The sequence below is a fragment of the Lissotriton helveticus genome, chromosome 1_1 (genome assembly GCF_964261635.1).
Source record: "Lissotriton helveticus chromosome 1_1, aLisHel1.1, whole genome shotgun sequence".
NCBI lineage: Eukaryota > Metazoa > Chordata > Amphibia > Caudata > Salamandridae > Lissotriton > Lissotriton helveticus.
The window spans coordinates 621,230,650-621,246,285 of NC_136057.1; the positions used below are offsets into that span (position 1 = coordinate 621,230,650).

At 48.9% G+C, this 15,636-nt stretch overlaps 1 protein-coding gene across 18 annotated transcripts in view; it reads left to right on the forward strand.

Moving 5' to 3' along the window:
- The window catches only part of PPFIBP1 (PPFIB scaffold protein 1), a 978,725-nt gene that overhangs the window by 294,942 nt on the left and 668,147 nt on the right, over nucleotides 1-15,636 (forward strand). For all 18 annotated transcript variants that reach the window (XM_078674144.1, XM_078674143.1, XM_078674142.1 and 15 more), the window contains one exon: nucleotides 12,718-12,810. In XM_078674144.1, coding sequence (XP_078530270.1) covers nucleotides 12,718-12,810 — 93 coding nt within the window. The remainder of the gene's footprint in view (nucleotides 1-12,717; nucleotides 12,811-15,636) is intronic.

Consider the following 15,636-nt stretch of genomic DNA (forward strand, 5'->3'; position numbering starts at 1 on the left):
GGGTGGGGCGACATCACGCGACTCCGCCCAGGCGTCGTCCGCGTACATGGCATCAGCGAGGTCACATAAGACAAGCCCGAGCAGTTTTTTTCCTTTTTCGCGTGCAACGCGGATCCGGTCCTTCGGGCCTGTTTGGGGCCCCCTTTTTTCCCCCATTTCTCTTGGTGGGACAGTGTGCGAATGCCTTCGGGCTTCAAAACGTGCTCTTTTTGGGGGCGCTTATGTCGGCGACCGACGCTTACCTCATTTGTATGCGGTGTTTGGTGGAGGATCACTGCGCCACTGATTGTCCGGAGTGGCGACAGTTGAAGCCGAAGTCGTGGCATGAGTGCCAGAAGAAACTTCTCTCGGCGCGTCTCTTCAGGTCAGCATCCTCCTCTAGGTCTACTTCGGCAGACGGCTTCAGATACGGCCGTGGTCGTCGTCCTCGCCCTTCTTCGATGTCGCGTGAGCGTCGATCCCCGATGGGTAAGTGTCGCAGTTTGTCCCGGGGGCTGGTTCACAGCCGGCCGGTGGCGTGGACTCTCCGCGATGATGCGGCCCCGCGTGCCGCCTATCCACTGTTTCCCAGTGCTGGGACGTCAGGAGTCCAAATGGAGACATACGCGGCGACTCTGCAGGCCTCGCTGGCGTCTCCTCCTCCTCCTGGGGCATTGGCGGATCCCTTGCCTTGTGCGGGGCCCTCCACGGTGCCACCGGCGGCTCCAGCCCCAGTGCCGACTGGTTCGGATTCAGGCTTGGAGGATGTGGTGGTGTTTGGGTGCGGCTCATCTGGGGCACCTCCTACATGCCACGGCGTCTCTGCCTTGCCGCACACTCCTGTGGGAGTCCCTGTGGCGTCGTGGGAGGTCGCCGGGGCTAGTGTCGTATCCCGGAGTCCCTCTCGGTCCTTTGACAAGGTGGTCCTGTGTAAGGCCGAAGTGACGCCGCTACAGAGCCCACAGCAGCTGGCCCTTGCGGAGCCACAGGGGTCGGCAGCCCCTCCTCTTCCTGCTCCGTGTCGAGGACCCCTCGTCCCTCTCCGGGCCCCTCTCTTTCTGCAGGCGGCGGCCTCGGAGGGTGAGTCGGAGGCAGAATCGTCTCTGGCGCCGCCACATGAGTTGCCGAGCGATCTCTGCCAAATTCTGGGCCGCGGCTGGCGGAAGACTTCGGGTCATTCCCCGGGGCCGTCTCGTTCCCCCACGCAGGTGTCTACCTTGGAGGGGGTCGGGGTCGTTCCGGCGCCGTTCCGGGGCCAGCTTGACTCTAGCTCCACTCCGGTCTCCGGTGCGGGATGACTTGGTGGAATCTTGTCCAGTGACGCCGGATGGTTTCGGCGTCCTGCCTCAGGCCGCGGACTCCATGGATCCGCGCCAGGATCATACAGCGGATTTGTCTTCGGATGCTCCGTCTTACCCGGAGGCAGGCTGTATTTTGGTGTCGTCCTCTCCGGAGACTGGCTGACATGTGGGGCCTTTTTTACCGGCGTCGAAGGGCGGTTCTCCGCCCTTCCTGAGGCAGAGGTGTTCGTTGGAAGAGCCGCAGGTCCCTCATTCTTCGGCTTCGGCTCCGCCTGGCTTCCAGATCTGGCCCCTGCCTGTCCCGCTTGGCCTAAGGGACGGCTGCCTTAGTTTTCAGCCGTCTCCCACGGAGGAGCTGCTTTCTCTGCTGCAGGGCCCTACGGAGGCAGGTACGGCCTTCGCTCACGTGGTGTCCACGGCTGTGGGCGTCCTGCGCATGGGTGACCCGGTGGCTCACATTCCGCCGGACCACCTTTTGGTGGTCCTCCACCAGGAAATCTTCCTCCCCTTTGAGGGTTCCCTCCTTTCTTCCTTGACTGGGGCATGGAGGCGGCCTGCCTCGGGGACCCGGTGCCTCAGCGTCTTCTGTACCGACACCTCCCGGCGCTGCATGACCCAGAGTGTCTGTCCCTTCACCCCTCGGCTGCCAGCCCCCTTTTGTGAAACGCTTTCCCCTCCCTGCCGCCACTGTTGACTCCACCGTCCCGGGAGGCCCGCTCGCTGGACTCTTGGGGGCGCAACATTTTTGCCTCGACTAGCGCTGCCCTGCTGGCCCTTAACACCTTGTGTGTTCTGGCTAGGGCCTCCTCCTGTCTGTGGGACTCAGCGGAGTCTCTGGGATCTGCAACGTCCCAGGAGCCTGGTCAGGTGGACTTGCGGAATCATGCGTCGGATGGTCGGGAGCTTGCGGCATTTATCCTCCGCTCTGCTCTGGACATCTCAGAGGAGCTGGGCCGGGCCATGGCTTCCTCGGTCGCTCTCCGTCACCATACTTGGCTTCGGGACGGAGTATTCCCTTCGGATATTCGGGAGGGACTCATTGACCTGCCGTTTGATGGTATCGTGTTATTCCATGCCCCGGCTGACTCCGCAATCCAAAGGCTCTTGGCGGAGCTCCGCCCTCCCCCTTTTCTTCCGCCTAATCGTCCTCCATCTCCTCCTCTGTAATTCGTGAGTTGGGCTGCTTCCGGGCATTCTTAGGCTGATTGTTCTGGTTGTGGAGTGCATTATTCTAGCCATCGTGTCCTCTCGGGACTTTGGCATTGTTGGCCGCTGGACGGCCCTTTGTTATGTGTGTTATTGCGCAGAATTGGCCTCAGATTTAGCCTTCTGCTTGATTGGGCTGCTTGTCAAGCCCTTCGTGGGGGTGTTTTGTTCCCCGATGTACTTTTTTTTCCTCTGCTGCGGAAGTACTTCCAAAGAGGATTCCTATAGTTTGGGACTTGCCTTACCCTTGTGGAGTAATGGTAGCTGTTATATGGCTTACGCCCTGCTTGGGGTCCTGGTTGCCTTCATGTGTCTGTTCTCCATGGCGCTGTGTGGTTGCCTGACTGCCTGAGGTCGTCTGAGCGGCCGCTCGTAGTGGTGTGCCTGGGCTCTTCCTCCTCCCCCGACTCCTGTCCTGAGAGCTGGGGTGCTCATGTGTTCTCCTTTGCCAGGCGCTGCCTACGCTCCTCCAGGGGATTCTTGCTGCTCCTCTTGCTTCTGACGGCTTGTCTGCCGGTGCTGTCCTAGCTGACAGGTTGCTCTCCGTCTGGAGTGGGTTCACCTTCTTTCCCTCACTTCCTTGGGTCTTCTAGGCTTCTTCTTCTTCCGCTCTTCCTGTCTTGGCTTTTGAGCGGCGGCTAGTTGCCTGGTGAAGGAGTGGGGCGCTTCTCCCCTCCCGGCCTTGCCCTTGGTCCCTCTGTTATGAGTTGGTGGCCCTCTTCTCCTTCTCCTCCTTCTTCTTCTCTCCCTCCTTTCTCCCTTGGGTTGATGGAGTTCTGCTTGTGGGAGGTTTCCATTGCCTGGCAGGGGCAAGTTTCTCCCTGTACACAGCTCTGGTCCGCTGTGTGTCCCCTGGTCTGTCTTGGCTGGTGGGGTCCTTTCGCAGACCCTCCTTCCCTGGGGGTATTGCTAGGGTATCTATTCTACGTGAAGGAATCTGCGGCTTGTAGTCTCTATCAAATGTATGAGTTACTTACCTTAAGTAACGATGTATCTGGTAGAGCCGATTCTAGCTGCAGATTCCTTCACGGCCCGCCCTTCCTCCCCTGTTCTGTGAGGACCCTTGGGTTGGTCTTCGGTGCTTGCCTCCCAGCGGAGGGGGCTGTGTCTCCGGTGAGTGCCTTCCTTGTTCTCGGCGGGTGGTTCCGTCTGGGGGCAGTTGATTCCTCCTTGGTTTTTTGGAGGATGGGGTTCCGGTGCCTGGGTGCCCTGCTGCTCTCTCTCGGGTTGGGGTGGATTGCTACTATCCTTGTCCTTCCCTCCCCTCCCTTCCTTCCATTGCTTCCTCTGATATGGGTTCCCTCACCATGTTTTGCCCTTGCCCCTTGGGAGGTGTTGCCCTCTACATTGAGGTGGCTTGGAGGTTGTTGTCCCTGTCTGTCTTGGAGCTGGTTCCCTTCCTTGCTCAGTTTGGGGGTGGTAGTTTCCTATGTGTGCCATGACTTCTACGCATTTTCCATGTCTCTGGGGCACAGGGATGGGAGGCTGTTTTATCCTGGGAGGGTGGGGGCGCAGGGCTCTGTTTGCTCTTTCTTCTTTTCTCTGTCTTTAGGTTCTGCGGTGTCACTACTCTTATGGTGTGGTTAGTCACCTCTTCTTTCCAATTTTTTCTGCTCTTCGCACACTGTTCCCATGCTCCCACAGTTTTTTTTCTGGTGGTTCCGCGTTTTGGTGCGGAAAACTTCTCCGAAGAAAACTGACGTAGGCGCGCCGGGGCGGGTCTTATGTCACCTCGCGGATGTCACGTACGCGAACGACGCCTGGGCGGAGTCGCGTGATAACGCCCGGTCCCCCGGTGCGCAGGGTTGCTTTGGCGAGAAAAAGTTTCCGGATCCAGTCTGACTGCTGGGGATAATTCTACGTGAAGGAATCTGCAGCTAGAATCATCTCTACCAGATACATCATTACCAAAGGTAAGTAACTCGTACTTTAGAAGAATTGACTTTCAGGTAAAGTTGCGTGTCATCTGCCTATATATGAAAAAGAATGTTCATAGAATTAAGATCGTTCGCTAGTGGTTCCAGGAAAATATTAAAGAGTATGGGAGAGAGTGCGAACCCTTGCGGGACCCTCCTGGGGATTGTAGATGGTTGGGATAGTGTATGGTTCACCTTAACTCTTTGGGATCCATTGTGAAGGAAGGACGCGGACCATTGCAGTACCCGACCGGAAAGGCCCATCCTGTGTTCCAAAATGCCTAAGAGGATATCGTGATTAACCGTGTCGAATGCAGAGGAAAGATCAAGGAGGATTAGTTTGCAGGATTCGTTATGGTCTATCATTTTTAGGATGTCATCCATGATGAGAAGGAGCGCGGATTCGGTACTATGACCGCTCCTAAACCCAGATTGATGTTGATCCAAGAGATTGAAAGTCTCAATGTGTGAGCAGAGTTGCGATTGGATGCATTTTTCAAGGAGCTTAGCCAGAGTAGGGATGTTGGAGATGGGACGAAAGTTGATGAGGTCCGATCTGTCCGCATCAGGTTTTTTGAGAATGGATGAAACCTGAGCTGCTTTTAGACATTCATGAATATTGCCTTGGGATAAGGAGGCTATGACAGTCTTTGTCCTGATGGGGGTAAGGACAGCCTTGATTTCTTTGAAGACAGACGGAGGCAATGGGTCGCTGAAGTGATTAGAAGGGTTAATGTTCTGAAGAGTTTTGTAGATGTCGTTTTCACTGAGCGGAGAAAAGGAGCTCCAGGTGGCCATGTTCTTAGTGCTAATACTAGGTAGCTTTAGACTCTCCGAGAGGGCAAGATCAGCCGCACACTCAAATGAAGTCAGTAGGGCTCTTAGATTCAAAATCAAGACTGATGAGTTTAGTTTTTTCCATAAAGAAGATAGCCAGATCGTTGCCTGAAGGTGAATTGTCTGTTGAATCGAAGTGATTGGGTGCTCTTGCTGATTGCTCTTTGACAATTTCAAAATGTTTTTTGGGGCGATTTGAGGCTTGAGTATGTTGGGCTCTGAAGTAATCGGCCTTAGTCATCTTGATTTTTTTATCGTAAGAGCTCCTAACCGATCTCAGAAATGTTAAATGATAAACCGAAGGTTTGGATCTCCATAGACGTTCAGCAGCCCCTCTGTTGCAGCGTTCAGAGTTAAGGTTGTCGTTGAACCAGGGTTTGGAGATTTTGGAGGAGGCATTTTTTTGCTGTAGAGTAGCTATTGAATCCATGATACCAGAGATAGTGGAGTTATAGAAGTCAGTGAGATCATGTACATCAGTCATGTCAGTTTGGGAAGACAAGGCATTTTTAGACAATCTGTGTTAATATTCCTAGAGGAATAATAGAGGTCTCTTTTCCACTGTTTAATTTTACTTAGGTTGGACCCTTTTTTGTATCACCTTCCTATTGATAAAGAAGAAGATGCTGTAATGGTCGGACCAATCACACAGGGTAATGTCATCCAATGTGATGGTATTACCTTTTGAAATAATGAGGTCCAGAATGTCTCCTTTGTTGTCAGTTGGCCGGTTACAGAATTTGATACAGTCCAGATCAAATAGGAATGCATTAAGGCAGATCACTTTTGCTTGGTTTTGTGACCATGTCCTTTGGACATTATAAACAAATGCACATAACACTATTAAAATTGATATTTCAGCAGCAACCTACTAGATATCACTCACAAAATACTATTGGGTGGATGCCCCTAATAGTTTATTCCACATTTCACTGTCCAGTGCTAGAACAGCGATCTGTAATTATCGTTTTTTCCATAGTACTACCCACACTATTCGGTATTTCTTCATGGGGTTAACATTTAAATACGTTTCGTTTAGTGTATCCTAAATGGAGGAGTCTGTTTAATTTTAGAAGTCATTTGAGCGCATCCTTCTCAATGAAACCCCTCTGACTAATTTTTGAATCGGCATTACTTTGCCTGGTACAACAAACCTGCTGCAATGGTTGAGAAGGTGTTGCCTGGCTCTGCCTGATCACCATACCAGAATGCCATGGCCCGCTGCTCTTTCCGAACTCTGATTTCTGCTACTGCTCATCCTGAAACCCAGCCTCAGTATGCCTTTTTTGTGCGCTCTCTTTCACACCTATTGCCTCTTTTCGGCCCTTTTTCTTTCTTTTCTTTGTGACATTTGCTGCATTCTCTTACTCCTCCTTGCCCCATTTTTGCCACATTCTTTGAGTTTGTCACTTTTACCTCCTCCTTCTGCTTTCCCACCTTGTTGCCCCCTGTCTCTGTACCTTGCTCCCACCTGCTTCTTCCCACCCACTGCCTCACTATTTTTTCCCGCTGCTTGCTTTGGACCCGCCCGGCCCCGTGCTCCCAGGTCGTCCTTTTCCCACCAACACAACCTTAATGGTGGCCACAGCGAGGAAGCGCCAAAGATCCTATGCCAGTCCAGAATTAGTCCCAGACTCTACCTCACCTCACCCTTCCACTCCCTGAATCCAGGACTCATCTGCTCGCCAATGCCAAAGATGTTTTCTTTTGCACCGCCTGTCAGTTCTCCTGCAACCTCTGCCTGCATTCTCCACCCTTGTCGCTACACTCTCACTCCCTCACCTGGTAACGCAAATGCACACCACAATTGCGCCTCCCTGGCGTGTGCCCTACTAAATACCTGCTCTCTCGCAAAACACACTGTTGAAATCTGGTGGCGACTTCATGAACTGTCCCTGGACCTGGACCTTCTCTTCCTCAAAGACATCACGACTGGCATTCCCCCAGAATACAATATCATGAGACAGGACAGTCCCAGCAAAAACAGAGGAGGATCCACAGCTATCCACAAGGAAAATATCTGCTGCACCCTCACCCAAGCCAATACCAGGGGAAAAGTTCAATACCTGGTGTTCAAACTCAGCATCTCCAACACCACAACCCTGAGATGAGTCCTGCTTTGTAGACCACCAGAACCAAAAACTGAGTTTGCAAACTCTATATATACATCATACAAACACAACTTGCACTCTTGCTATGGCCCAAACAAGTCCACCGTAGGTAATTTGACTTGCAATCAGGTGGCTACCAAGGCAGCCTGCAAGAGCGGCCCTGCCAACAGTGGAGTCACAAGGCCTCACCGCTACCGACCCGTGCCCATGGCTCTCTCTGAGATCCATTGATGCCAGAAGTCCACTAAGCTGCTCATCTTCAAACTACCCTCCCAGATTGCTTCAAGACTGATCTGTGCTTCTAGAGCTCTGCAGTCCTAACCCTGCCTAACTGATTGGGCTTTTTGAAGACACCGGCCTGTGCACCATCCACACAAGAGGGTCGCCATTATGCCTATGGGCGTTCAGCTGGCGCATTGTATCTGAGGTGAAAGGGCCTAAGGGGATAGCAGATTGGTGCTAGCACACCATTGCAGAAATTGCCTTCCCTCATACTCAACTCCAGCTCCTTCATTGTGATCGACGACCCCAATTTCCACCTAGAAGACTCTACTGACCCAAACACCACTAACGGTTTGAGCAGTCTTAACCTATTTGGACTCTCACAATGGCCAAAAGACCACACCCACTTTGAAGGCCATCTAGTAGCTCCCATCTTTACCAACTTCAACAACATCTCTGTGGACAAACCCACCACTCTGTCCTAGGAGGCAGACCTAATGCTCACATGCTTTTAACTTCACTTTGCTTCACCCACCACCATCAAAGACACCCCTCCTCTCCCGAAAGACAACCTGGTGCAACTGGAACACCATCTCCGAAGTTAGCTAGTTAAAACCACTGCCCGCCACACCAAGATGACTTTGTCATCTCTATTGAACATTTCATGCTCTGCATCACTATCTGCGCTGATGCCTTGGCACCTCTCAAAACCAAGACCACTACTAGGGCCATTGCTCAAGGAAGCTGGTACAATGATTACCTTTGGCACACTTAGCGCTACTTCATGCAGCAGGGGTGTTGATGGAGACTCACCGATAATGACTGTGTCAAACAAGCCTACAAATATACCTTAGACAATTCCACCAACAATTGAAAACCACAAAACGTGTAATCCTAACAGAATGGTAGATAACCGCACCAACAGTGCTAAAGAACTCTTCTCCGATGTAAAGGAATTCACAACCACCACCACCCCTGCCCCCATGGACTCTGCTCCCAGCTCACACTTTTCTTCCATGATGAGACCAAAACCTTCCACCCAGTCAGTCTTCCTTTGAGACGATAATAGCCTTCCAGGAACGACCCTGACATGGTGGCCCACTATCACCCTCTCAGAAAACCGCCTGTCATGCAGTCAGTCTAATCAGGAGACCTATCAGACCCTTTCCTGCACTTCACCTTCATAAGAGGACTCAAGCCCATCTGCCCACCCTCACCCCAATCTTTAACAGCTTCCTTACTAAAGGCTACCTTCCTCGACCCCTGGAAACATGCCAGTATCTTACCACTTCTGAAGGAATCTCCTGAAGACTCTTCTTTCCAGGCAGGTCACAGGTTCCCTACCTGATCAACAGGAGACTAGCTAACCACCTGGACAACAACCACCTCCTGGACCCATTCCAGTCAAGCTTCAGGCATAATCACAGCACCGAAATCGCCCTCATCGCCGCAGCTGATGACATCTGTACTGTCATGGCCCAAGGTGAAACTGCGGCCCTCATCCTTCTTAACCTCTTGGCTTAATTCCATACAGTCTCCCACCTAATCCTCATCCAACAGTCAGGAATTTGTGGGACAACTCTTCACAGAATCAACTCTTTCCTCACAGGACGTGCTTGAAAGTCAGCCTACTTCCCTTCACTGCCAAACCCACCTAGCAGATCTGCTGAGTCCCCTATCGATCATCACTAAACCTCATGCTCTTCAGTATTTACATAGTGCCACTCGCCAACATTGTGTGAACTTTCGAAGTCAATGTGATATTTTACACTGACAACACGAAAATCAACCTCTCCAAGGACACTACAGACACCCGAGCAAAGTTAATTGAGTGCATGTTAGAAGTAGGCCTCTGGATGAAATCCAACTGCCTCAAACTCAAACCAGACTGCCGTAACACTCTTTAATAAAGACCAGACTCTATTGTCCTCATCCATGTGGCCATCAGACCATGGCCCTACTCCAACTTTTTTCAGTCAGGCTAGGAACCTGAGAGGTATGGTGGACCACAAACTATTGATTCGGTTCCATCCATTCAGAATGCAGCAGCTCGACTCATACTCTATCTCCCTCATGCACCCACATCTTCCCCACCAATGAAACATCTAGTAGCTTCCTAAACACAAATGTGCACGCTTCCAATTGCTCACACGTACAAAGCACTGCTCAATTTAGGCCTCACCTTCCCGAAGAACTGCATCAGTTGACCCAACTCCCAGACACCTCCACTCTGCAAACTTGCTCGCCACAGTCCCCTGCATCGAAAAGCCAGAGCTGGTGGCTACGCCTTCTAGTACATGGCTTCTAAAGCCTGGAATGTAATTCCCCTCACATTCGGCCCCCAGCGCAGCCCTAGACTGTAAACTTGGCTCTTCATAAAAGAGGCAGACATGACGACAAGCAACCTCCCCCTTAACCCAAATCTCACCTTCCCGGGTAAGATGTGCACTTTACAAGTACACTTAACATAACATAACATAACAATGTATTCCTCTAATGTTTTTTTTTTTTATTTGCTCAGACTCACTGTAATCTAAACTCCATCTTTCATGTAGCCCTTAAATAATTCTATCTTATTGTACACCATATTGTAACTCCAAATGTAATCCTGAATGTAACCTTCGACTCTTTAATTTGCCTTAATGTTAAACCTCAACATAGCCCTGAACGAACTGAAATCCCTCCAGGCCCCTGAACCTATCCTTAACTCTTAATCTAGCATTTAGATTTATGTGTAACAAATTACCTTACCTAAAGTACTTCTCAAATTACCATTCATTGCACTGACTCCTTTTTTTTCCTTGTGTTGATTCTTCATAATCGCTTCCTCTGAATTTAATTTGTTGTCGTATTGTGTTCAGCAAAACACAGTCAGAAGTTTTGTCACATTTTTCTCAAACAGCAAAAACTGTATTCGCCATTTTAAGAATGGCCCCCACTTCGGAGTATTAAAGTATACAAAAGGTGATGGATGGAATGGTTGAATTAATTTCAGCTACTGCTGATTATTCGGGCTGTATTCCAGTCCATCGTTATTTTGCACACCAGTTGGACCCTATCATGCAAATCAGTCTTGATCCTTCTGTAATGGGAACAGTTCAGCCAAAATTGCAAAGCCAATCCCTCCCTGAACTAGAGCGCAAGCAATCCAGTACTGGTTTCGCCCTTGTGGGCTAATCAGCCGGATATAGTTTCGTTCCAGTGGCAATGTGCACAAGACCCACATCTGGGCATGCTCGTCCCATTTAGCGCGACATATGAAAGTATACAAAAGGTGATGGATAGAATGCTTGAATTAATCTTTGCCACTGGTAATTACTCGGGCGGCATTCCAGTCCATTGTTATTTTGCATACCATGCCACCTCAATTTCGACCCAGCCATATGCAAATCAGTCTTGACCCTGCTCCAATGGAAACCGGCAAGGACCCAGCTGCCAAGCCAGGCCCTCCTTGAGCCGGAACACGAGCAAGCCAGGACCGGTTTCGCCCTTGTAATGGGACATCAGCCGATACAGGTTGGTTCCCCCGGTATACCCGTCTCACTTAGGGCGACATATGAAAATATACAAAAGGTTATGGAATGAATGCTTGAAACCGATCCAAGGATGCTTGTTTCGGTCCAGCGAGGACCTGGCCTGGCAGTTCAGCCTGGACTGTTCCCATGGGTAGCAGGGTCAAGACTGATTTGCATAAGGCTGGGTACAAACTGGAATGGTATCAAGAGCAAGAAAAGATGGATTAACCTAGATCTCTTGACTGGGGTGAATGTTTGATTTATTCAGCATTCCGTCCATCTTTTCTTTTGGCATTTGTCATTCTAAGTGGGAAGGGTATGCCCAGATCTGGTTCCTGCACTCGCTGTGCCACTGGATTCAAACTAGCCTGGCTGATGAGGGGGTGATACCCGAAACCCGTCACAGCATATTTGTCTGAACAAATTGCAACCACATAAAAGAACACACGCTTACTGAGTGAGGTTTGTTTACTATGTCAAGTGTTTTATAACTCCATTGTGAACTTTTTGCTCTAACGAACAACAAAATGTCTTATTGGATCTAATGGGAAATGCAACTTTATTTACCACCCTCGTACCTTTTTTCCCCTACATGAACTGCATGAAACTTTGCATGCGGAGCTCTAGCTAGTTTTGTTAGTGGGTGTGCTGAATTTCGATCAGATTAGTCAGACAATGCCAAATTAAAAACAACCTGAAAATGCATCTTCAGTGCAAAGTGCAATTGGTCTGTAACTACAGCATCACTGACTTTAGAACATTCTAGCACATCTCCAATCACGTTCAGTCAAAGCATCTCTCCCCAATGCCCCTTTACTGATTATGTAGCTTTATCGAGACCAACAAGACTTCTGCATGTGAAAGCAGACGTTTCCATTTGCTCTGATCTTGGTTATCGTTAGTCGAATTGTGTTGTGGAAATATGCTCCCTTGTTCAAAATTGCAAATGGTGAGGAATGCGCCCGTTCTGGAATTGAATGTCTGCATGGCTAGCTTGTTGACCATATTTTTCCTTCAGATCTATAAACATGTCCACTTCTCTAGTATCATCCCAGCACAAAAGTGTAATTTGTTTGTTTGAGCTAATGTACTCCAGTTTGGGACTATTTTAACACCAGTCTTGACTGTTCAGACATCGCTCTTGAATATTTGCCTGAACAGGCTGCTGTGAGAACACAGACATCTCTCCGGTCTGGCTATAGACTGTCCAATGTGAAATAAGCCGATCTTTCAGTTTATACTGATTGTTTCAAGATATTGTCCATCACACCTCCACAAAATAAGAACATAATTATAAACGGGAGCCATACCTTCCCCTCCCCCATCCCCTCTCTGTATATTGTTCCGAGCCGTTCGTAAGGTGGGCCTAAATCGGTCATTTTTCTGTGCAATGTTAAGGGCCTGCGTCAGCAGGGACACATCCATGCCAAAAGCATGTTCCTTCTTGCTGGGGTGAGCGCACGTCACACCTGTGGCATGAGCGTGGTTGAGCACGCATTCCGAGTGAGGTGATGTCACACGTTCGAAGCAGCTCTGTTGTGGAATTTCCACTTAATCTGTTGTGTCTGGTGTCCTTGTGTTCCAGTCGATGGCTGCCTCCTAATTTCTCATTGCATCTCTTTTTAAACAGGGTTTAATACAGGAAACAAATGGCTTGAGGTTAAGAGTGTCCGAAATGGAGAACGAAAGAACTCAGTGTGAAAAAAAGCTTAAATACACCAAGGTAAGACGCCAAGAGAATTGCTGTTCGTTCAAAGGGCTTCCTGGGATAACAAACAGGTTTCGAAACATGCAGTGGTTGTAATCCATCATTGGATTTGTCGGTCATCTTAATTGAGGAAAATCTTAAAGTGCAATAACTGATGCTTTGCCAAATAAAATGGTTCGTACTGTATTACACTCCTAAGGATGAAACTCCCACAAGGTTTTCAACTTGTGTTCTGCAGGCCATGTACAGATGTCCATCATAAGTGTCTAACTCTCGGCGCTACATTGCCAAGAGATGAATAAATGATCCATTTACTTGTGACATTAATGTCCACCCATCTGTAGCGTGTAAAGGTAATACATGACTTGATACATTCGCCCCCCCTTTCTTTGAAACTAGCGTTGTCCGATGTCGGCTTGAGTAAGACCAGTTTTCAGAGCAGGTACTACAGAAATACCCTATGCACACAGCAAAAAAAATGGATACAGTTGTGTCTATGTTGACACACATATACAGAAGAACAAAGCTAACAGAAACAACACAGGGGTTTCCTGTACAGTGTTACTACAGTTTAGGCCTTTAATTATTTCAAAACCAGCTAGCCAACACGTGGTTTATCGCGTTTGGAAAAGTTTTTCCGCGACTCCTCAGGGCTGGGAAAGATACAAGAGATAACAATAGAACATCTGACATGATGTTACATGAATACTATGAACAATGCATCCAATCATGTGTAAAACCAGAACGTGGAATTCTCAAAGTGAGACGTTCGCAGTGTACGATATATTACGGTTTAATCAGTTGGTGAAAAGGGTAGTGAAAGCTCAGTCCAATTAGGAATTCACTAGTGTGATGTGACATATGTATGAGATGTAAAGAGAAGGTGAAAGGGTCATGCAATGTCTAAGTGCTTTGTTTGTGGGTCTAGGTGTACGAAAAGTGACGGACGGATCACACACATTCTTAGTGCCCTAATTACACATGGGCTAAGTCTCACGTGAATGTGTAGGGAAAAGAGAAGGAAGAATCATACCTGTAATTAAGGCACAACAAAGATAGGAGGTCTGAATACAACAATGGAAATAAAGAAAGAGGGTGAAAATTAAGGGGTGGCACAGTTTGTGGGAGAAGTAGTCTTAGAGATGATGAGGGAGAGGACAAGGATTCTAAAACAATGGGCAGCTCACCGCTCCACCGGTGATAATTCAGACCCGGCAGGGCCCGTGACCTAGTGCGTGGTTTCCAGTTTGAAGTAAGCTGCAGGATAGAGGTAACAACAAGGGTAGGAGAAGAAAAGAAGAGAGATGGGTGAAAAACATCAAGTTTGGTTTAAAGGTTTCTCAAATGCATTGTGTAGAGAAATTAAAGGTTTGTGTGCTTTGACACAGTTACTTTTATCTCTTTCATGCATTTAGCAGTGTGTTCAATTGATTGGACTATGGAAATAGCTTCTTCCAATGTGGGATATTTGGCCAATAACTTTTCTTGTGTCCTACTGTTACTCGTGCATCTGACTAACTGATCTCATATAAGCGAGTCATTGAGTTCCCCAAAGTCACACCATTGGGTGAGGACTCTTAACACTGCTATGTAACTTTTAGCAGATTCGTTCTTGCCTTGAGCATGGTTGAAAAATTTGTGGCGCTCTAGAAAACATTTATTTTATCACCAAAATGGTTTCCTAACTTTACTAGAGTAATTTCATATGCATCCAGTTCCTTATCCTCTTCTAATTCCTGTTCTGGTAGGGTCTCATACACTTTACGACCTTAAGCCCCCCAGATTATGTAGGAGAATGTGCTGTTTGCGCACTGCTGAGAATCTTTCCCCCCCCCCCTCCCCCCCCCCCCCCCCCCCCCATGGCAATTAAATAAGATTCGAATAATTTAGTCCATTCTTTCCAGTGGATATCAGGTTCCCCACATTAGTTTAAAAATCATGGAGGTTGACCGGTTCCCGGCCTACCGATGCTTGGGTCTTGGGAACACAGGGGTGGTGGGAGAAACCCAGAAGGAAGACCAAAAATACTTCACAAGTGAAGATCAACCACTGAAAATTGTAGGAAAATGTAACACCGCTCAAAGAAGTCCCAGAAGGAATAAAGGTGTGCTTGACCTTGGAGATTGCCTTATTAGTAAGTTGGTTCCCCCCCCTGGGAAGGCTGATAACATCCCAAACTAAAAGAGTGGTAGAGGTAGGGTGACTCAGGCTGAGGAAAGACAAGAGAGTGCTCTTCACAAGATAACCACAGTGGATAGAGATTCTTGTTGCGATCTCGTGAGGCTGGGAGCCTGGGCAATTATTGATATAGGTGTCAACAGTCTCGAGAAAGGAAAGAGTTTTATAATGTGGTCACTGTCAAAACTTAAAATCCAAGCCCACTCAAGGAGAAAAATACATATAGCGTGAGTTACATCAGAAATAATTGCCCGCAGAAGTAGATCAAATGAAAACAGTGTCACTGAAAATTTGACTACTATAGTGAAGGTAGTAAATCAGTCACATGTAGAAGTTGAACTGAATCGGTGAAATCACAGCTGTAACGCAGGGCGTCTCACCCTGTAGCATATTGAGGAGAATGTCACAGCACAGAAGCCCCTCATCGTGTATCAGCTGAAGCGCAGGACGCCTCACCGGGTAGCATGCTGAGGAGGAGAAGACGGTACTTTATTCATGTACAGGATCCGGAGAAGCTCTACGGGGAGGTTCTAGCAGCGGAAGGCATGGAAAAGGACGCCCAGGATACACATCAGGGCAGAGGAAGTCTGGGGCGCCGGAAGGAGGCAGCTGAGACTGAGGGCAGGGCTTGTGTCGGAGGCTGCCGGGCGCCAGTGAAGGATT